We start from the raw sequence: 21,163 nt of genomic DNA on the forward strand, positions 1-21,163 counted from the left end.
TTTGGTTTGGTACCCTAAAGAAATCTTTGCCACTTTTTTTTAATGAATATTTCGAGCTGGAATTAAAAGTTTACTTTAAAGAATATAAAAAAAAAGTTTTAATTGTATTTAATTTGCTTATATTTTTCAAATTCATTTTATACAGAGCATATATAGATATAGTTACATTGTTATTTATAAATTGAGGAATTTACACAATTAACTTAAAAAACAAAAATATTTTGAATAATAACATTAAGTACATTCCGCCAAGTCTTATATCACACGATAAAAAATACAAAAAGTAAACAAAAATGAAAACAGAAAACTCTGTTAATGCTTGACCCAAAAATTTTAAAAATTTACAAAAATTTTAAGATCGTTTGGTTAGGATTTAGATGATCCATAATTAAAAATAATAATGCTTGGAAAAATACTTTACGAGTCACAAAGCAATTAAATACATTAAACTATGTGGTATATAAGGATAGCGCTAAAGGACTTTGCAGGGAATTTGCCTTTACATATTTTAAGTGCAGGTATATAAAATATATAAGATCATTTAGACATTAATCCGTTAACTGGATTTGTTGTTTTGTCGTTGTCATTTAGACGTATTGTACATAATTAAGTATATGAATAGCTTTCCTCACTGCGATTCGTTACTTGTCTACTATCAGTTTTTAATTCACAATCAGTTGCGTTTTATGTCTTTGGTGTTGAACTTTCTTCTCATGTCTTTTTTTTCACTAAATATTTTTTCTAAATTTTTTCTCACTTGGTTAAATGTTTATAGCAATCAGCACAGCCTTTTCCCTCGGCTTAGCCTTCTAAAGTAACATATCGTCGTCGCTCTCAGTGAACTCGCCATTGGGTTCCAGCAGCAGATTAGCTTCCTCGTTTGACTGCACCTTCAATGGGAATCATTGATAGTACAGAAATGAAACAACTTGTTACACGCTTAATATCTTACCGTGGAATATCGCACCGACGAGTTGTTGCGACGGAACAGTCGACGCACGCGTTGCCTTCGAGCCGGCGAAATGGCAAACATTCCAATGCATGCCACAAAGAACGTCACAGACAGAATAAGGCCCAGTATGGCTGTAAATACGCATGGCTATGAGTGATGCTGCCAAAGAAGCTTGGCTAGCTGCACTTACTGCCCACAGAGGCCGAGGGGCTAGCAATAGCTGCCTTTACGGTGGATGTTGCAGTGGTTGCTGCCTCTTCATTCTTACCCATTGGCGTTGCATGCGTGCTGCTGGGGGTGCTTGTTGTTGTACTAGTAGTACTGCTGCTGCTGCTACTGCTGCTGCTGCTGCTGCCACTCTCATCCTGTGGTGGCACGCTGAGGCTCAGGAACGAACAGATGCTCGGTGTGCGCTGCACATAGAGCAAGCTGCACTGCGTGTCCTACAAACAAGATTTTTGTAATTAGAAACTTTCTTCATTAAGTGCAAAGAAAAATAATAAATAACTAAATTGATATGGGAAAAATACATAAATTCCAACAGAAAAGCAATTGCTCGTTGTGCATCGGTCTGCGCTCGACCCTTTGCCGCTCACAAAGAGCGCTGCAAATTGTGGCGCAACAACTGCTGGCAACTTGTTTGCACAGCCCCAACCGCAACGCAGAGTTTTGCCCAAGCTTCCATTCCATGCCCATGCCCATTCCCATTCCCAGCTCCAACTTCAGGGACGTTGTCGCACGCCATCCGTCCGGCTGCACGCTGCGTGTAACACTTTCGGCCAAAGACCATTTCCGGCGCGTCCGACGAGCAGCAACAAGAGCCAGTACATGGCAACAGAAACAGAAGCAGCAGCAGCAACAGCAGCAGCAGTAGCAGGAGGAGCAAAGGCAACAGCAACGAGGCACGGCAAATGTGCGCATAATTTAAAAACTTTTGCGGCGGCTGCAACTGGCAACTGCAAGTGGCAAAAACTCGCGTTGCACAACTTTGCCGGCGTCCTGGGTCGCGCACCCGGCCGTGGCGCCGCCCCAGACACAAAAACTAAAACATGTCGAGGACGACGACGAAGCGCAGGACGACGCGCAGGACGCCGGTAGACGCATTAAAAAGTTTGCAGCCATTTAAAATCCCATTTCATTGAATCGCTAATTTTTCGACAACATTCGCCAGACAAGTCCACTGTTGCCTTTTGTTCCGCTTGCGCTTGCCATCTGCCCAAAACGAAGGACAATAACAACAACAACAAAATAACTGAGTGCTGCATGTATGTGTGCGTCTGCCTGCGTTTGATGTTGTTTACCGCTCGCTGCAACTGCATGGAACTTGTCTGCATGCGGGCGCGCATTACAGCTGAAAGTTAAACAAATAACCGCAGTGGAGACGAAAGGTTTTCTGTTCAGTTTACAAATCAGCATTAAGCGACGCTTGTGACAAGTCGGATTCATTTAATTTTATAGTAAAAGTGAATTCATTAACTGTGCAATATGTCGGACATGTTTCTATTAAATATTTCAATTAAATTTAATAAACACAACTATACAAATGTTCTCAGCAAAACCATATAGGTCAACTGACCCTCTCTAGCTTGGACACAAAGTTTTACCTTACATGGCCAATTAAGAGGCTAACTTGATCAATTGTAGCTCAGTAATTACAGTTAACTCTGCAAACTAACGAGCCATGCATTTCCAATAGGTTAAACAGTGTTCTGAAATTCAATTTGTTAAGGAACAGAGTCGCATCCATATGATCTAACACGAACACAAACCGTTTATTTTTGCTTAATTGTAAAATGCAAATTAATAAGCAGTTGAAACCTGTTTGCGCACAGCTAATTGAGCATGAAACGTATGTCAAACAGAGGACAGACGGACAGACGGAGCCGACGAAGCGAGCCGAAATGTCATTACGTGCACTTGGCAAAGAAATGAAATTAATAACACCTCCATCAAGTGTGTAATGCAATTAACCGCAATCAGGCAAACACACCCAACTTGCCAGCAGGTGGTGTGTGTGTGCGTGCGTGTGTGTGCTTGTGTGATTACCATTACCAATCCATATCCCGATGGCAGGACCCAGTTTTAGATCCACAGCTCAGCCCCATGCGACAGCGTGCTTGGTGCAAGCAGCTTGCAGCTATTTGAGAACTGGTTTAAATTTGGGTCAATTGGTTTGTGCCACATACGACTGTTGCAACTAGCAACATACGCCATAGAGAGGGCCCGAGTAAACAGAAACAAACACAATAAAAATAACCCAGCACTCACCACACACACAGACACACACACGCACACTCACACACTCACACACAGAGAGAGTGAAAGAGACTATCGCAAAATGGTCAGGCAAATATTTTCAATTGCTAACGGCGTATCCTTTCGCAATTTGTGCGTAATGGACTACAACAGTTATATACATGTGTGTGTGTGTGTGTGTGTGTGTGTGTGTTGCTGTTGGTATGTGTACGAGCGTGTGTGTGCGAGTATGCGTGTGTTTTATTCAACCTCAGGCACTAATTGCTGCATTTTCGGCAGCTCCCCGAAACAGGCTAATAAAGTTGCCAGCGCCGGTCAGACCACTAATTACGAGGTGCTGCAAATTGACAATTTCGCCGTGACATGCGGTCATCCCTTTATATACGTATGTCCCATCTAGGTAATGGAAACAGAACACAAAATCAATTTAGAAATTGAACGAACAACACAAAACGACAATGCGCAATGCTGACAAAAATTAATTAATCTGCACATATTGCAATAAAAGCATATTGAATATTCCATTGAGCTAGTCTTAAAAGTGAAGTGGCGAATTTCAAATATTTTATTATAGCCTTTCAACATCAGCATAAACAATAAACTCTAGGCCAAGTTCGCGTCTGCACACAGGAATTAAATTTCCTCTATGCTAATGCAACAGCTGCAGCTATGACAGCATTTTGATAAACAAAAAGCAACAGCAAAGAACACGGGGTCAGCGCCAGTCAGCGTCACACAAAGGCGTAATCAAAAGCCAAAACAACTAACTAACAAACAATGACACTGAGAGAAAGACTCTAGCTACAAAAAAAAAAAACCGCTGGCTCTTAGGACGATCAATGGCAAAGGCCGAGACCCCATGAAAGGGGGCAACAACATGTTGTAGCTTTAGCGAGTCAGGCACGTGCATTTTTTAGCTGTGATTGTTCAAGACAACAAAGGCTCAGGTCAAAACAATAGCACGCCTCGCGGGCTAAAAGGAGCGCCAACATCAGCAGCAGTAACAGCCGCTACAGCAACAACAACAACCAAAGGCAACAGACACCCAAGCAAGGAACAGCAGTAGCTGGCAAAACCAAAAGCCGCACAGGTTGGTAGGCAACATTTTTGTTGAAAAACAGTAACAACAGCAACAACAAAGCTGGCTAGCTGGCAAAGCGGATTTGCCAAATGGTAAGCATAACAAAGGACACCTGCCACATTGTTTTGCGCCCAGTTGTGCTACGCTGTGCGGCCTTTTCTGCATATTTCTTATACATTTTTACTTTGAAGCAGCCGCGCAGCAGCTCCTGGGCAGACTTTGCCCAAGAAACTGCCGCAGATGGCAGCAGGACATGGACTGCATACATACACACACACACACACACACACACAAGTACATGTCAAAATGTATGCTAAATCCACTTCGAGGTTTTCGCCTTGTTGCGTCTCCCATGTCAATTTAATGTGCTTCTCCCTATGCGCAAAGATGTATGCTACGCTTTTCGCAACAACGATTCTTGCCGCTCTTATCCACTTGTCTTGGAATTTGCAAAGTATTTAGCATGATATTTTTCAACTTAAGCATTTGGGCATTTCATGTCCGCAATCGAGTAAAAAAAAAAAAAAGAAAACCAAATATAAAAGAAATATTAAACAAATATTCACTGGAGCTGAAAACAATTTGAAAAATGATGCCATTTCAAATTTAAAAGTCAACCAGGTCATAGCTAAATTAATATTACTCAACATTCAGCAGAAGGAAGCTGAGAACACGGTTTTAAAGCTACTTTTAAATTTAGCCTAGGTTTGATTTAATTACTAAACAAATTTGATACTCACATTTGTTACGATGAAGGAGCTCTCAGTCTTGTTGCTGCATATCACACGCATGTGAACATTCATCTTGCCTGCCATAAAAATAGAGCAGAGAGTATACGGTTTTAATTAGTTGAAATGAAGCTTCATACCAAGAGCAAAGCAAAAGAAAAAAAAAAAAACAATACAATAATAATAGAAAACAGAGCAAGCCAAGCCACATAATTGACCCTAATAAAAAGTGATGAAAACCAGAGAAAGCCGTACTCAAAACAAAGCGGCATTTTATTTTAATTGACCGACAAACAACAGAACACAGAGCATAGAACAACGCAACTGGGGCATAGCTGAACGAGGGCAACAGCAGCAACATTGCTTAAATGAATCCTTATCATATTCCAAATGCCTGGCCATACGACCAAAACTACGGGCTCCATGGTTTTGGGGCCTTCCTCTGCTGCAAAGTTATCACATAAAAGCCAAAAATAATTATCACTGGAGACGACAACAAAAGCCGCATGATATGAGTGGCAAGGGAGACGAGGTGGCGCAGGGGCTCCGAGGGCTTGCCTTTGTCGTTGCTGTTGCTGCTGTTGTTGCTGTTGTCGTTCAAATGCACAGCATTCCCTGTCGGTGTGGGTGCGTGTGAATGTGTGAGTGTGTGCGTGTGCTTGTGTATATATGTATGTATGTTGGCAAAAATCTGCACTCCAACAGCTAGCACGAAGGGAGGCGCACTATTGTGGGATTTAGGCTTAGCCGCACAGTCGAACAGCTCCGGCCCAGCCCTCAGTCCTTACATTCGTATTTTACATGTCAGTGGGTGTATTCGAGTTGCCTGATCGCTTGCAGATTGCCAGCCACAGACCCGAAAATAGGACGACAAAAAGAGTTTTTAATGACTACGAGAACGTTGTCATAATTAAATTGTCAGTTTTATTGCCCATTGACATAGCAAACAAAAAGTTTTATTCAATGGCAAAGTCACATGTTTTTTTCTTTTTTTTTTTTTTTAAGTTTCACACGCTTTTGCCAATAAAAATCATGGCCATGTACGAAACACTCCACAAAAGTCGCAAATGTTTTGTGTGTGGCCTTTTAAATATTCATGACTCGAATGCAGCAGCGGCAGAAACATAAAAATAATATTAGGTTCTACAAAACGCGCTACTCAAAGATACCCTGCAAAAATTATTAAGATTCTCCAAAATCACATCGACGAATGAGTAATTGGCTGTACATTTTAATGTTCATCATGAAGTATTATAGACTAGTTTTAGTATACCCCTTAACGCTGCTACTCATGCTTTACTTATAGGGTATTCAAAGGCTCCTGTTTGCAAGGAGATTATTTAACCGCATTATCACGACAATGCCATTATTTTTTCTTTAGTTTTTTTCCGCCTATCCTGATGATTTCAAGTGCTTTACGTTTTTGTTGCCGACAGGACGTAAAATGCTGTTAGATAACACACAAAAAACCCCGGGGATAAAAAAATGGCGACAAGCGCAGCGCGAAAAAGTGTCGCAGTCACTGCAATGGCGCCCAAAAGTGGGCACAAAAAAATTAAAGATGTTGACGTAGCCGAGATTGTATGTGTGTGAGAGAGGAAGGGTTATGGGCCGTGAGGGTCGAGAGATAAGGAAAACGGAAGTGCATTGGGCTGAACGCCAATTCTAATGCGATTTTGCCATTATCCAAAAACAGCTCAAAAGTCAACAGTTGCGAGGAAAAAAAGGTGGCCACCAAAATGGCGTGCGGAAATGCGCGTGTTGCGCCAGCGGAAGTACAAACGGAAGCGGAAGTGGAAATGGAAACGGAAACAGACGCGGAAACGACAAGCGACAAGCAGCAACTCTTCAAAAAGAAAACACACAAAATGATAATCGAATTAGCTTATTGATAGACTCACCCTCCTTGCCGCATCCAGGCAGATCGTGAGTGAAGAACAAGTTTACCAAATCCTGCGAGTAGTCCGTCATGGCCTTGCGATGCTCTCCGCACACATTTAGCTCCAGTTTGCTATTTTTGTTGTCGATCTAGCAAAATGGAATTCAATTAAAAGACAGAACAATAATGCGACAATTAAATGGAAACTCACCGCAATCTTACCATCCTTGATGAAAGAGGAGTTCTTAAAGTTGAAGCGCTTGCCCAGGTCATCCTGCACCATCTCACACGAGTCCGGGCTAAAGCTACACTCATGCGGCGGACAAATGACGCTTGTGTCCCAGTCAAAGTGATAGTTGCAGTCATCAATGGAGCTCAGCACCGGCTGTCCCTGCAATGGGTTAAACAATGTTGATGCCGGCGCAGCATTTAAAGTGGCCACAGGTGAGGTTGACACCTGTCCTCCGTACTTACTCGTCCTGACCGCATGTTGCACCTGAAGCGTATCGTCGTGGATAGATTCGTGGCCCTGTCAGTGGGACAGGGATCGCCATGCAAGTATAACAACTCAACGGTGGTGCGGTTGATGGCCGCCAAGCTAATCAGTGGGAAGCCAAGGCTCTGCAATCAAAGACAGAGGAATGAGAGGATGCCAATGGAGTTATGGATGAAAGTGTCAAATAGCTTTGTCTGCTGCCTGTTGCAACGACTGCTCGAACACATGTCGAACTTAATGGCTGAGATTGCCGCAAATAACTTCAAGTCGCTAACTCCAGCCACGTTTACGTCGCTCTCCCATGCGGCATTGCCTGCTGACAATTGGCAAAGCAGTTGCTGTTGTTGCTCGAACAGGACATGCGTCTGAGTAGCCCATATATCGATGGGCACACTGTCACGATGAAGCGATGAAGATAAGCGCACGAACGGAAGGACAAAACGTTATGGCCCTTGGCAAACAGTTGCCCCTCGAACAGTCAATGCAGTACAAACGACAATTTAATAGATGGTTTTTCAAAGATTTCGATGGGTCAGGCGACAAAGCTGATATCTGATCAATATTCGATAGCTGCCAGGTTAAAGAGTTGGGCTATACATTCGTGTCAGCTATTCTATGCACTACTCCATTACGAGTAAATAGCTAATTAGATCTATATAACTCTGATATGGCACCACTGGCAATTCAATGGTTTGTGGTGCAGTAATAATACTCGCTTGAGCCGAGGACAACAGGATGCCAGGTCCTTAGCCAGACACTAGCTGTGCAAATTGCCCAATAATCGACCTTTTTGTCGCCTGCTCAATGGCGCTTCGATTGCAACAGGCGCTGGCAACACCCACCATCAGGGCAAACAGCACGCGCCAACTGCTGCCTCTCCTGCGCTCTCCGCTTGGTCGTTCCCCCCGCTGCTGCCGGCGAGCAGGCAGCTTAAATATTGTCAGCAGCAGCAGCAGCAGAGACAGTCAACTAGGCAGCCAGCTAGCCAGTCGGGCCATTCAACTGGCGACGTGCGCTTAATGTCCAAACTGGAGCCGTTGCAGCACCATGGCAATGGTGCTCGAGTGGCACAAGATTTATGCCCCGGGTCAGCGACGTCGATGGTGGCAAACGTTGCACATGTTGTCGTCTCATCTTAAACGTATTAGCCACTGGCGGGCAGATAGCACAGACTCATTTCGTATGCAGCTCAGGCAAGGTTTAAGCAGTTTGCTCTATTATTTATTGCTAACCGTTACGCTAGCTGGCAGTTTTTTGCCCTGCTTTCCGGCCACCTCTGTCCCATTGGAAATCTATTGAAAACTCAAAATCTGAACTAATGCGGCATCAGCAAACAAGCAGCAGCAGCATCTAGGAATGTCCTTCAGCTGGCAATCCTTATTAGCATTGGATATGGCTGGACGGGAGCATGGGTTTATATATATAACTAACATATATATGTATGTTGAGCTGGCGCCAGCTTATCAGCTTAACTGTGGACGGCAAGTTTTGAGGAACTTTCTGTTTCAAAATTTATTGAAAAACTTTCTTATCGCATTGGTACAAGCAGGCGAGTCCTGTTTGTCTATGTTTCCTGGCCGATTGTTTATATTTTCTTCCAAGTTTCGTGAACTTTTCACTCAGCAGCAGCGAACTGGAGAGAAAGACAGAAAGCGATGACCGGGCCAGCCAGCACAACAACAATAACAACAAGAAATAATAAGTAAGCTTAATTGTTTGCAGATACCAAATAAATAAGTTGTAAAATAAAAGTTTGATCTATACACAATAAAAGCAAAAGCAAAAACAAACAACAAAAATACAATACATACTCAACAAAGAGCAAGAAAACAAAGCAAAGTTGTTTTTATTGAAAAGCAGCTCAGCCAAAGCTGAAATGAAACTGCTCAGGTCGTGTGGGAGTAGTCGCATCTCGATTGAACTCTAATTAAAAGCATGGCACACAAGGAAAATGAAAGATGTGACCAATGGAAAATGGAGTATGAGCAGCTGAGACGACTCGGGCGATTTGAAATGTGCTGTCGCAACAATTTTCATGGAATTTTTGCACTCAAAAGTATCTTTTAGTTATTTGTAGGACCAATTGCTTGCTCAAAGTGAAGTACTTCAAGCCGGGCAGAGCATACATGGAAGTGGCCCGTTGTGTATTTGCTGCCAAAACTTCATCGAGTTAATAAAAGCAACAACAACAAAAATAAGTAAAGAACGAAAACTTTAAGGCAGGAAAAGCTAAAGCTGAAGCTTTAGTTTGAGAGCAATAAAGATTTGTGCAAGTTCAGCATTTGGAGAGCCGAGCGCAGGACATTGGGAGAGAGAGCGTGAGGCATTAGCATCAAATATCCTGTGGCGACACGCAGGCCAAAGGCATGGCTAGCCAAACGGACGCCCCAAAATGTTGTCATGTGAGTGTATGTGTGTGTGTGCATATATGTATGTAGCCCGATGGGCAGCAACATAATTTGCTACATGCTGAACATCAAGCAAATGTCTGTTAAATGAAACCAAAAATGTGTTAGCCTGGCTTAAAGGGCATTCGAATTATTAGCCGAACAAATTCTATAAATTGCAACAGACTTGGCTCGAACTAGTTTCTTTTCGTCTCTTCTTCCTTTAGTGTTTGGAAAAGCCATTAACAGGTTTCAGGCAACTTGGCAATGCGAGGCACATGCCACAGTCAAATTTGCAACATTCGCTAAAGACGCTGCATGACAATGAGCTGCAGCTGCAGCAGTTGCACAAGCAGTGACAGTTAGAAAATCAAATGTGCCAAGTCAATGGGTCTCAAGGATATGGCTTAGGATGTGCAGCTGGCAGCACATTAAAATATCTGCAAATGCTAGAGTGCAAATCGGATGAAGAAGAGGCAGCCAGAAGCCAAACGACTTTCGACATTTGACAACTGTCAATGAGTGGGTGGTCCCAAACACCACCGGGTGATCGGCCGGGGGTGGCTGGTTAAAGTAAAGAGTTGCCCGCTCAAGTGCGCGCCAGCAGCTAGCAGCACATTTCCGTTTCCGCACACGAAATGCCGCTGAAAACGGAGCATTTTCAAAATGCAAAACGTGGCGCAAATGTCAACAGCAGCAGCAGCTGCAGCCACCAGCGACACGCTGCGTGCGAATGTGTGTCCATGTGTGTGTGTGTGTGTGTGACGGCATGTATGTATGCGCCTGCTGTGCAAATAAAGCAATATAAATTTTAGAAAAATATATAACCATGGCTACGTTATTTCTAGGCCAGCGGCATGCAAACAAAGCCGACGGCACTTTGCCCCAATCGACAACAGTCTCTGCCGCCTGCTCTCCCTCTCTCTCTCTCCTTGCGTCACCCCAACAGCCGGAAATGTTCTGCACAGCACGTCGCATGGGGCACACACATTTCTTCATACAGCGTACAACTCCAGGCCAGAATGGTTTTGTGTGTGGGGTAACCACTGTGATGGCTGTTGGCCGCTAAAAGCTGTTTTTACAGTTATATATGCAGATACATATACATATATATTTATATACATATATACACATTTATCTGAGTGTGTATGTGCACATATTTTTACGCCAGCGTCAACGCCATAGCCGCATTTTGCCATATCCTTCCGTTCCGTTCCGTTGCCTTCTGCCACGTTACATTCACGAATAACGCGAGCCACGCAACGTCGCCAACACCCAACACTCAACCCCCCTATCCTCTATCCCCTAATCGAGGACCCTATGCCCCTCGTCATTTGCAGCGCGTACGTGCTTATTTTTTTAACAACTTTAACATTGTTTTTGCCTCTGGCATGTGATAAAAGTTATGCTCTGAGGGGGGAGAATCGCGGACAGTGCCTGTGGCATACGGTATGCATTCTGTGTCGCTGGCAATGATTGGGTCGCTCTGTCAGCGCATAATAATTCATATAATTATTGCGTAAGAGTTGCTCAATGCCAGCAAAGCGATTCATAATGATTTGCTCTAAAGCTGAGCCTTTCAAATGTTAAATTGAGCTGCTAATCGACAAAGTATAAATAGTGCTAGGGCTGATATATACACAGATATAAATACAAATGAATGCAGAAATTAAAATCACCAAAATAGATTGATTACAACTGTTCAGCATTTGGGAAAATTTCAGCGCATTCATGCATTCGAGTGGCAGGAAAACCCGACAATGTCGGCGAGCAATTTGTAGCATGATCTGAAATCTCATTTCAAGCGAATTTCATTGCATACTTTTGTGGGCTTAAGTACTTATTTAAGCGACGAGCAGCCGGCAGTTCGGACAGCAGGATACCCAGGCACAGACACAAGCACAAGCACACAAGCAGAGAGAGCCAAAGGAAGGGACTTAGATGGAAAATGGACAAGAGGGCGTGTTCACAATTTGTGGCATTAGGCAACTTTTAGAGACTGGCCACAGTCGGCTCTCTTCAGCTGTCAACGGCAGGCGGGTGGACATTTGCGTCGCTTAATGAAGTAACCAAATCCACTGGTCACTCAGTGGTGCCTAGTGGCCACTGACTGACTACCACTGTGTGTGTCACAGGCGGCCACTGGCCAAGGGGGCTCTGGCTTAGCAATTGGATTTGCTGCATATTTAATGCATGAATGGCGCCACAAATTTTTTTGGGCATTTGGCCAAACGGCTTAATGGCCTAATTTAACCATTTAGCAGGGACGAATGTGCTTATGAGTCGCAAAAATATTCAACTGGCCACAGTGAAATTGGCGCCAATTACGAGCAATACACAGTGCACACATGCACACATGCACACATGCACACACACACACACACGCACACATGAGAAGTGGCACATACGCCAGAGCTTAGGCTTTAGGCTATAAGCCGCTTTGACTGGTACTTACAACCTCCTCCTCTGGGGAACCGGCTGCCGACATTTTGGCCATACAGACAGCAGAACCACCGGCGCAGCCTAATTGGTATTTCGGCACTAATGGGCGGCACACATTCAAAAAGAACTGTAAAGACAAAGAAATGGGCAGCTAGATACCGACAGCACCAATGGGAAATCAAGCTCTGGCACACTCACCTTCGTATTTTTGGCCACCTGCTGCTGTTGGTTGTCTGGCAATGCGACCCGTGCCTCATAATTTTCATAGTTGTTTATCAGGGGTGTTATGTCGAATAGCTCATAGCCGCCGCCGCCAGTGCCATCCTCTGAATTGTCCACATAGATCTTTTCTGTGCATCTAATCTGCTCCAGACATGCTAGCGGCGTCCAATATTGAATTAACAACTGGCAATTGGAGTCCTCAATTATATGCAGAGCATCGCCGCCCGAGCTGCCCTTCGTTGCATTGCTGGCACACACAAATTCGATTTTTGTGGACCAGCGACGATTGCCGTTGTCGCATTTAACGCCATCCTCGTAGAGCAAATACGGCGAGCCGCTCTGATTGAAACGCAAATTCGCATTGAAGTTGCCCAGGCCATAGCTTACGCCATTCTCTTCATAACAGGCGCCTGAAAGTGCACAAGGGAAGCCAAGTGAGCTGCAGCGTGTGTTAGACATGTTCACAAAAACTGTGACAAGTGCCGCCCTCAACAGCAGGGCACCAGCAACGTGGCACCACCCCTTTGATTCACCCACTTCACCAAAATGGCCGTCAAATGGAACGCTTGCCATGAGAGCCGAGTCCATCAGCCCATCAAAGGGAAAATTAATTGTTGCTCTCTTCCCCGTTTATTGCGCCATTCGCTTATCAACTGCTTCTGGTTTTCGTCCACCTCAAATTGTGCTCTATATGAAGACTGTGACAAATGATATTTGACCGTAGGCAAATATACAAATGTGTGTATATGAAATGATATATGATGCACATTATGCAAACCAAATAAATATTATACAAATTTCCATAGATGAGTTGCTTAAGAGTGTATAAAATTCACAATTAAAGGCTAAATTTGACAAGCTCATATTGGGTATACTAACTAACCATATACATATCAAATTGTATTCTATCATTTTAATGGTACTTATAATCTGAGTTCATACAGACGCATAGACATGATTAAATCGAGTGACTTCTGATTCTTCTGGCTATTCCATATATTTTCAGAAAATCGTTCCACTCTCAATTCCCATAGCAAATTTACATATACATATGTATAACATTTACTTAACATGTACATACAGCATCGAATGGCATTTATAGCGGAAAATCAGTTATTCTCCTTCATTTTGATTGAAATGCATCTAGTGGTCAGCATTGCGAGTTTGACTATGATTTGACTAGAATATGGTAATTCCAGTCAATCGTACACTCTCCTTTTCTATCTATCACACTGCTGCCCCTGGCTATTTTTTGTTATTTGTCTGCTTTCGTGCTTTATTGCAGATGCCACAGCAGGAAGCAAGTACAAGCACCACAATAGAATCTGATCGATATCGTTGGCTTTTTGATTTGGCCACATAGGTGGTGGTGCACCGGGTCCGTTTAAACAAAAAGTCAATTGATGTGGTTTTTGCTCTTGAACTGAAAAGAAATCGACTGTCAAACAAATTGATAAATGAGAATTTCGTCGAAGCGTGACAATACTCGTACAAGTATCTGTGCCAGCATCGAGTGTCTGTATGTGTGTGCGTGTGTCTGTGTGCATGTCCTGTGTGACAACGTGCAACTGACCCTTGCAACGCAAATGAAAACGAGTGAAGAGACACAACTGCTGCCATCCCAGATGTCCACCTTTTGGGTCTCAAATTATTTCCGTGCCGAGATTAGCCAAGGATATTGATCTGCTGTCACACCAAGCAAAAAATGTGAAAGTGAATTACGCCACAAAACACTCACAAATTCAATTTCAATCCAATCACTGCTTGGCTAGAGCCCATGGGTCTTCGCAAATTGTGTGGCCAGAAGCCAAGGCAACGGCCAAAGCTAAAAACAATCTATTGCTAAAATCGCTCCAGCTCTAAGAAGGAGTTAACTATAACCAGAACCAAGATACAGTTAAATTTGTTGCGTTCCAGGGCAAATAAATTTAAGAGCTGATAGCATAATACATATATGTATATGTATATATGTATATATTTATATACACACACTTAGCATTAACATGGACAGGGAAAAAAAAGGCAGGCCAGCAAAAACGAAACGAAAGTATAGCAAATCGAATTTCAATAAGAAAACAGAAAAGAAAGCACCAAGAAAAGGGCTCAAAACCTTGGCCAGCACAACAAAGAAAAATGTAGAAAACAAATGTATAAACGATTTAGTAGCTGCTTGGCTGGCACATCCTGGCGCATCCTGGGACGAAAGGGCTGCTGGCAAGTGTCAGGAATGGGGCGTGTCTCTAAATTGAATCTGCCCAACAGCAAAACAACACTAACGCTCACAAAAAAATTGCCAGCTTACAAAAAAAAAAAAAAATAAATAAAACAATATTAGAAAATATTGGGGGAAAATATATACATATATAAATATCTATATATATAAAAGAGAGTTGTGTAAAAGTGTCCAAGCACTTATAACTCGAGATCTGCTGGACCAATTTTCATGGTTTTTGATTTGTTGGATTTGTCTCCGCAACGAGTTTAGTATAGGGTCTTAAAAATACTGAAAAAATTTGCCGAATACTTGAAAAACGCGGTTTTTTCCCCAAATGTTCAAATTTTTTTATACCCAGTAGGCTTGGTAACAGTGACAGTTTTGACAATAGTGTAGAAGTAAATAAACAAATGTAGTCAGTCAGTCTACGGCACAGCCTCGAGCAGGCCAGACTATTCAACAAAAAAAAAAAAAAGACTATTCAACAAAAAAAAATTTTTTTCCTAATCAAAAAGAAAAATATTTCAAATCAAAAATCTGCAAAAATTCAAAAAAAAAATCAAAAGATTAAAACCTGACTGTTCAAAAAATAAATAAAAAATTTAAAATTCGAAATTCAAAAAAAAAAAAAAAAAGTTAATTATTAAAAAGTGTATTTTTGGCTTTTTATATTTTTGGACTTTTAAACTTTATAAATATTTCAAATCAAAAATCTGAAAAAATTAAAAAAAGCTAAATATCTCGAAAGTTCAGGTATTTGTTTGTCTCAAACATAAATTTGTGTAAATTATTTATATTTATATTTCTCGATTGTTTTATATGGTTTTGTGCGAGGGCAGTATTACTATTAATAAAAATGCCGCGTCCTAGAAGATCTAATCTTTCCCGGCGGACCCATAATGCAATTAGGCAACGGAATAGCGAATAGTGAAATGGCAATAAGAAATGGTTCAAGGATTGATTTGAATCGAGCAGCGTTTCGATATGATTGCACCATTGATTACAGCTTGAATCGTTTAGTTTGCATTGGTCCAATGGACGTTGTTTGCCAGCATTGTGGCGCATTAAAGTTTGCTGGTGAAACGCCCGGTTTGTGCTGCCTTAGTGGTAAAGTGACATTGCCATTAGTGGTCTCGCCACCAGAGCATTGCGTTCCCTGCTTTACGGCGAAACACTAGAATCACGACATTTTCTAACGAGCACTCAAAAATACAATGCCTGTTTTCAAATGACTTCATTTGGGGCGGAAATTATTGGTAACGGATATAATCCGACATTTAAGGTAATTTACGTTAAAAATGTTATTTTCTATGACTGTCAAAATAAAAAAATAAAAAAATAAAAAAAAATTTTGGAATAATGTAGTTTGTTAGATTGATGTAAAAAGTGTTTGTAAATCTAACTATAACTATGGCTTTGAATTTAAAGATTCAAGGCCAGATTTGCCATCGCATTGGATCATTGCAACCTATTGAAGATGCACAGCAAAAATTCTTGCAAATATACTTCATGGGCAATATGGAAGAACAACTTGACCGGCGTCAAGAAATGAACACAGCTATGAAAAGAGCAATTCTCCATGATTTGCATGCTTAGAAATTTAAACCAACCAAAACTGTGCAATGGAACGCGTTTGGTGATAAGAAAACTGATGAGCAATGTGATTCACGCGTCGATACTCAAAGGAAAATTTAAAGATGAGGAAGTTCTTATTCCTAGGATTCCGATGATCTCAAAAGATATGCCCTTTGAATTTATTTGAATTCTCGCTTCGTCTTGCCTTCGCCATGACGATCAACAAGTCACAGGGCCAATCTTTGACTATTTGTGGCCTCAATCTAGAAAATGTGTGTTTTTCTCATGGTCAATTGAACGTGGCAAGCTCACGTGTTGGCAAACCATCCGCATTATTTGTTCTTGCACCTGACCAAAAAACGAAGAATGTCCTTTACAAGGCGCTTGAATGAAAATCCGATTAATAAATTAATCAGAGTGTATCCCAACCTGAACAACATAGCTTTCAACAATTTTTTACCTAGAAATAATATAGAGGGCAATGCAACGTTTGCCGGGCCAGCTAGTATATATATATATGTATACATAAATTGAAAATTATTAAGATTGTAGCTTGCCAACTGCTGCGCTATGTAGAAAATAAACACACTCTTCAAACTGCTTGGAGTGGCTACGATTTGTGCATTTATTTTTGCTGCTGGGGCTGACTGCAATTGTTTTGTTTTTGGCATAACTCGACGCTTGTCGACAGTTTGATCGAAATGAACATAGCCACGGGATAATTCTACGCCGTAGTCTAATCAGCTACGCAAACGAGTTGCACACAAAAACAACATTTGTAAATTGATATTGATGCGATTCAGCCATTTATCATTTATCATTTACATCCGAATAACCATATCTAAATGTTTTCCCAGATACATGCTGAAACATCTAAAAATTCAAAATACATGAAATGACAGCGTGCAACGTGTGTGGCATAAGCAATTAACAACATTTTATTACGACTAACTCGGCGGCCTTGTTGGCCATAACCATGGCTATAACTTGCAGCCAGGCTGCATGTACGAAATGCAGCGCAAAATGCGTTCGACTGTAGAACTACAAAATATCAGCACAATTGTGAAAGGAAACTGCAAATGTGAAAACATGACATGCGAGCTACTCTCTCTTAATCCATCTACTACTATAATGTCAATGATATTTGCTATATAACCAACAGAAGCTATACACATACATACTCTTATAAGATCTCTATAGACTTTCTCCAGACTCCACAAACCAGACAATGCTTTAAGAATATTCACTTGATGCATTCAAATAATAACAATAGTGTTCACTAAGCTCCTTACAAGCTCTTACTCTTAGCTACCAACTAGTGTATACCCACTTTGGCACACACCGCATAGAGTATACATATATACAACAACAACATCGGAATTTACATGCAGCAATATGGCGTCTGTCAGTGTCATCTAGGCGCCAGATACCAGAGTTGCATATAGAATGCACGGCGTTTCGCGTGACCGTGTCTGCTATTTGCTTAACAAATGAAATTTTCGTGTAGTGCCCCGCCAAATGTTGGCCCGCAGGCGTCTCGCCCTTAAGCCTATCCGCGTCGGTGTCTGGTCCGGATAGCAATGGCAGTTGCCAAATGCAAGCAAGCTTATTTATTTGTTTTGGCCCAGCGGTGGTCATGATTTCGAGCTCGACTCCCATACCCTGCCCACGTTTTTACTGTCAGCCGCGAGGCAGTCCAAAGAACGAAAAGGACGCGCCAACGGAAATGCGTCTGTAGTGAACTAGATATGCAGGCACAATTCTGTGCGTGTAAGAGTATAGTGGACTGCGTGTGTGTGTGTCTGTGGTCTGTATGTTTCACGGCTAAGCCCAGGCACATTTACTCTGACAACAGCCCATATGGATTATATTTACTGTTCTCGTTTACTATGGTATAACATTTTTGTTTTTTGGGAATATTAGCAATTCTCTGCAAAGTGTAGCGATTCACGAGAGGTGACTATAAATCCGCTTAAATTTGTGTTAGAAATTATAAGTTCACGCTAATTTCTTCTTCCTTATTCGCTGGAGTCATGGCGTTATGCCTCTATCCCCTTAAAGTTTTATGCTTTATATGCGTATGAACACAGCAACAAAGCTCTGCTGAGGTCATCATATACATACAAATATTTGTACACTCACGAAGCTAATTTTAAAATGCAAAATAAATTATTTAAAAAGATAATAAGACAATTTAAATACACATATTTTTCTTTACCACATTATCCCTTGAGCTTCAAATCATGTAAATAAAAATATTAGAGAGCTTACGGAATACTAAAGGGTTTAGAATCTTAGCCTGGAACTAAACCAGCTTATTTGCAGTAAACTAAGCTGATTAAAGAATAACACACAGTTTTTCCTCAACTTAAGCACTCGAGTGTTAAATTTTAATTATACTCTTCCTGGCATTCATGTGACGTGCAACATGCTAGGTGGATGCTGGCATACGTGCAACGTCGACAGCGGCTGCGGCTGCACTTAAAAACTTCGTTAATAATTCAGACAACAAATGACCAACTTACCACCATTCGCCAAGCATGGTGAACCGGCACCGGTGCATACAGCCACATTGTAGGTTTTCCCGTCTTTGGACAATTTGTGTGGTGCACGGTTACTGAGTGCGCTGAGATCCAGGCTGTGAAGTACATTCAAATAAGTGACATACTCAGTAGGGTACAGGATAAGGTCGACTTACAGCTCATTGCTCGTCGTCCTAGCCGTACAGGGCTTCAGATTCTTGCACGCTAGCGGCGTGATAAAGTTAAACTGGTGTGTGCAACCATCTTGATCCGGACCCACGTATTCGGGATGTGCGTTCTGAAAATAAAAAAGTACAATGCATCGATCTCTTAACGATTATGCTATCAAAAACAAACCATAACGTTCTTGTCGCAGTGGAAATTAACAATACTGCTATAGTTCAATTTGGAATTTCCTGCACACGGTGTTGACGAGTTATGTATCAAAAGTAGCTGCTCGTTTTTATATACGGGTTGCGTCTGTACATTGCCGAAGTTGATGAAACTGAGAGTATGTTGAAGATTTAAAATATAAAAACATTAAAAGTTCAGCTTTCGATAATTCATATATAATAATCTACATTTACACACCGTTTTTTTAAATCGGTTTCTTTGGGGGAAAATAGACAAATGCTGCTCCCGGCTGGGCACATGGTATTCTCGCCGTAAAGCACCGGTTTACACACATTGATTATAAAGAAATTTCCTTGACGGTCAGTGGTTCTATAGTTGACATCGCTAAGCTCCATCAAATCGAATGTATTCCCAGTATTCGTGTACGCCACACTGCAGCTATTGGAGTGCGCATCATGTGGTATCGGTAAACAGGCTATCGGAGTGTCATAGTTAATATAGAAGGAACAAGTATCTTCAGCCTATAAAAAGTTGCAAATAAATGATAGTTCTAATTATATTAAAAGGTGTTACGGTCACTTACAAATGAAGTTATTTGCAATGGATTGCTATCCAGCGTGTAGTCGCAATTCAGAATCACATGAAGCTGATAGTTTGGATGGTCTTTGGTTCCGTTCTCACATTTCGCTCCACTTAAATACTTAAGATACATTTTTCCATTATGATAATGTAGTTCATGTTTGCGACCTATGATCATAAAAACTTTCAAGTAAGCGTATTTTTAATGAATCATATTACGCTTACCGAGCACATATTCTCTACCCTGTCTCTTGAGACAAGCAGCCACATTACTCTCATTGTTACACTGGTACGTCAAGTTGCTGCACACATTAAACTCAAAGATATCATTGCTAACACTTCGCACTACATGCGCCAAATCCGAGCGCAATTTGCTGAAATCGAACTTGTTGCCATAGACGGGCTCTGTTAGAGTACAATCGCTCGATGTAAAGTCCTGTAAGCATACGAAATATTCAAAATTGCCGCCATTCTTATCAATCTGTTAGCTCACTGTTAACTGTTAACAGGCATTTTCGCTCTGTGGTGATATCTTCATTTTACTGATTGATTACTAAATAAAGAGAACAAAGGCTAAATGGCACCAATACAATGCGCATACAAACATTTCTATACATGTATGCATACATATATCTCGAATATATGGGCATATAAATACCATTATATATATATTTTGTTTTATATATTTATGTCTATAAATATACTTATTTATAATGGTGCCCCTTTGGTTTAGCTCATACGTATACATACATTGCTGGCCACAAATCTAAACAGTATCGGTCTATTACCTGTTAACATGGCAACAAGTGCGCAGTACGAAATTTGTAATACTGTTAACAACACAGTTAGCCAAACAGAGTAAGGAAAACAAAAAAGAAAACACTTCCATTACACCTGCAACCCATCTCCCGGCAGCCACTCACCAGCTGATTTGCGTCATCCCCAGCGGTTACACTGCATATAAACGCCAGTAATATGACCAGCATCGAAATCGGCGTCGTTGTGGCGCCACAAATCCCTATTCTCCGTTGATTACTCATTACAAATATCTTAGCTCCTCGTACATATATACTTGTAATAGAATTCGATTAATCTGCAGAACAAAGCAATTATTGTGTCCAAGGGTTTAAGTTTTATTTTTGCGTATCGTCTTCAAACGTTATTAAGCTTATCACATATACTCGCTGACTGCTTTGGTAAATTGTTTACTTAGACACGGTTGGTGTTATGCCGATTCGATTTTTCAAAGACCGCCTGTCTTATCTGAATAGCGCGGTAGATTGCACTCAATGATAAGCACAAGTCGGTCGCTCACTATGATTCACAACACAACGGCACAGAGGCTTGTTTATTCAAAACAACTGGATGTAATTTTCGCAACGCAGCAAAATTGATTAAGGCATAAACTCAGCGGCATCGGAGCCACAACGGTGAGGGTAAAGATGCAAAAATAGCAACAGTAATAAAGAAGAAGC

The 21,163-nt window shown here is 41.5% G+C and overlaps 1 protein-coding gene and 2 long non-coding RNA genes across 7 annotated transcripts; 2 read left to right on the plus strand and 1 right to left on the minus strand.

Moving 5' to 3' along the window:
- Positions 1-96: 96 nt before the first annotated feature.
- Lerp (lysosomal enzyme receptor protein) lies at positions 97-21,129 on the minus strand. Of its 4 annotated transcripts, none has more exons than XM_089462165.1 (16): positions 20,612-21,129; positions 19,914-20,124; positions 19,693-19,856; positions 19,347-19,630; positions 19,113-19,260; positions 18,932-19,053; positions 18,759-18,871; positions 12,420-12,853; positions 12,235-12,348; positions 7,371-7,517; positions 7,108-7,287; positions 6,919-7,045; positions 5,030-5,097; positions 1,221-1,395; positions 953-1,083; positions 97-884 (listed from the first exon to the last, which is right to left on the minus strand). In XM_089462165.1, exons 1-16 carry the CDS (start codon positions 20,726-20,728, stop codon positions 810-812), a joined length of 2,610 nt encoding a protein of 869 aa, XP_089318291.1. In that variant the 5' UTR covers positions 20,729-21,129; the 3' UTR covers positions 97-809. The 4 variants fall into 4 exon arrangements, with proteins under 4 accessions (XP_089318291.1, XP_089318290.1, XP_017873648.1 ...); XM_089462164.1 differs by having other exon boundaries at positions 1,143-1,395; XM_018018159.2 differs by having other exon boundaries at positions 97-890; positions 20,612-21,128.
- On the plus strand, positions 7,511-10,462 carry LOC149270594 (uncharacterized). 2 transcript variants are annotated; one of them, XR_016268566.1, is made up of 4 exons: positions 7,511-9,094; positions 9,167-9,407; positions 9,460-9,794; positions 10,007-10,462. It is a non-coding gene; the product is annotated as an uncharacterized LOC149270594 (long non-coding RNA). The 2 variants fall into 2 exon arrangements; XR_016268565.1 differs by having other exon boundaries at positions 9,460-10,462.
- LOC149270595 (uncharacterized) lies at positions 13,451-15,969 on the plus strand. Its single transcript, XR_016268564.1, has 2 exons — positions 13,451-15,411; positions 15,498-15,969. It is a non-coding gene; the product is annotated as an uncharacterized LOC149270595 (long non-coding RNA).
- Positions 21,130-21,163: the final 34 nt, after the last annotated feature.

The sequence above is a fragment of the Drosophila arizonae genome, chromosome 2 (genome assembly GCF_054131065.1).
Source record: "Drosophila arizonae isolate 15081-1271.41 chromosome 2, UAZ_ARI_1.0, whole genome shotgun sequence".
In the NCBI taxonomy this organism is placed as follows: Eukaryota; Metazoa; Arthropoda; class Insecta; order Diptera; family Drosophilidae; genus Drosophila; species Drosophila arizonae.

Coding starts and splice junctions, on each gene's coding strand:
- Lerp (XM_018018157.2), bottom strand. CDS start 20,728: ATGAGTAATCAACGGAGAATAGGGATTTGTGGCGCCACAACGACGCCG. Junction 1,396..5,029: donor GCTCCTTCATCGTAACAAAT/GTGAGTATCAAA, acceptor TCTTGTTTGTAG/GACACGCAGTGCAGCTTGCT. Junction 891..952: donor CGTCGGTGCGATATTCCACG/GTAAGATATTAA, acceptor TTCCCATTGAAG/GTGCAGTCAAACGAGGAAGC.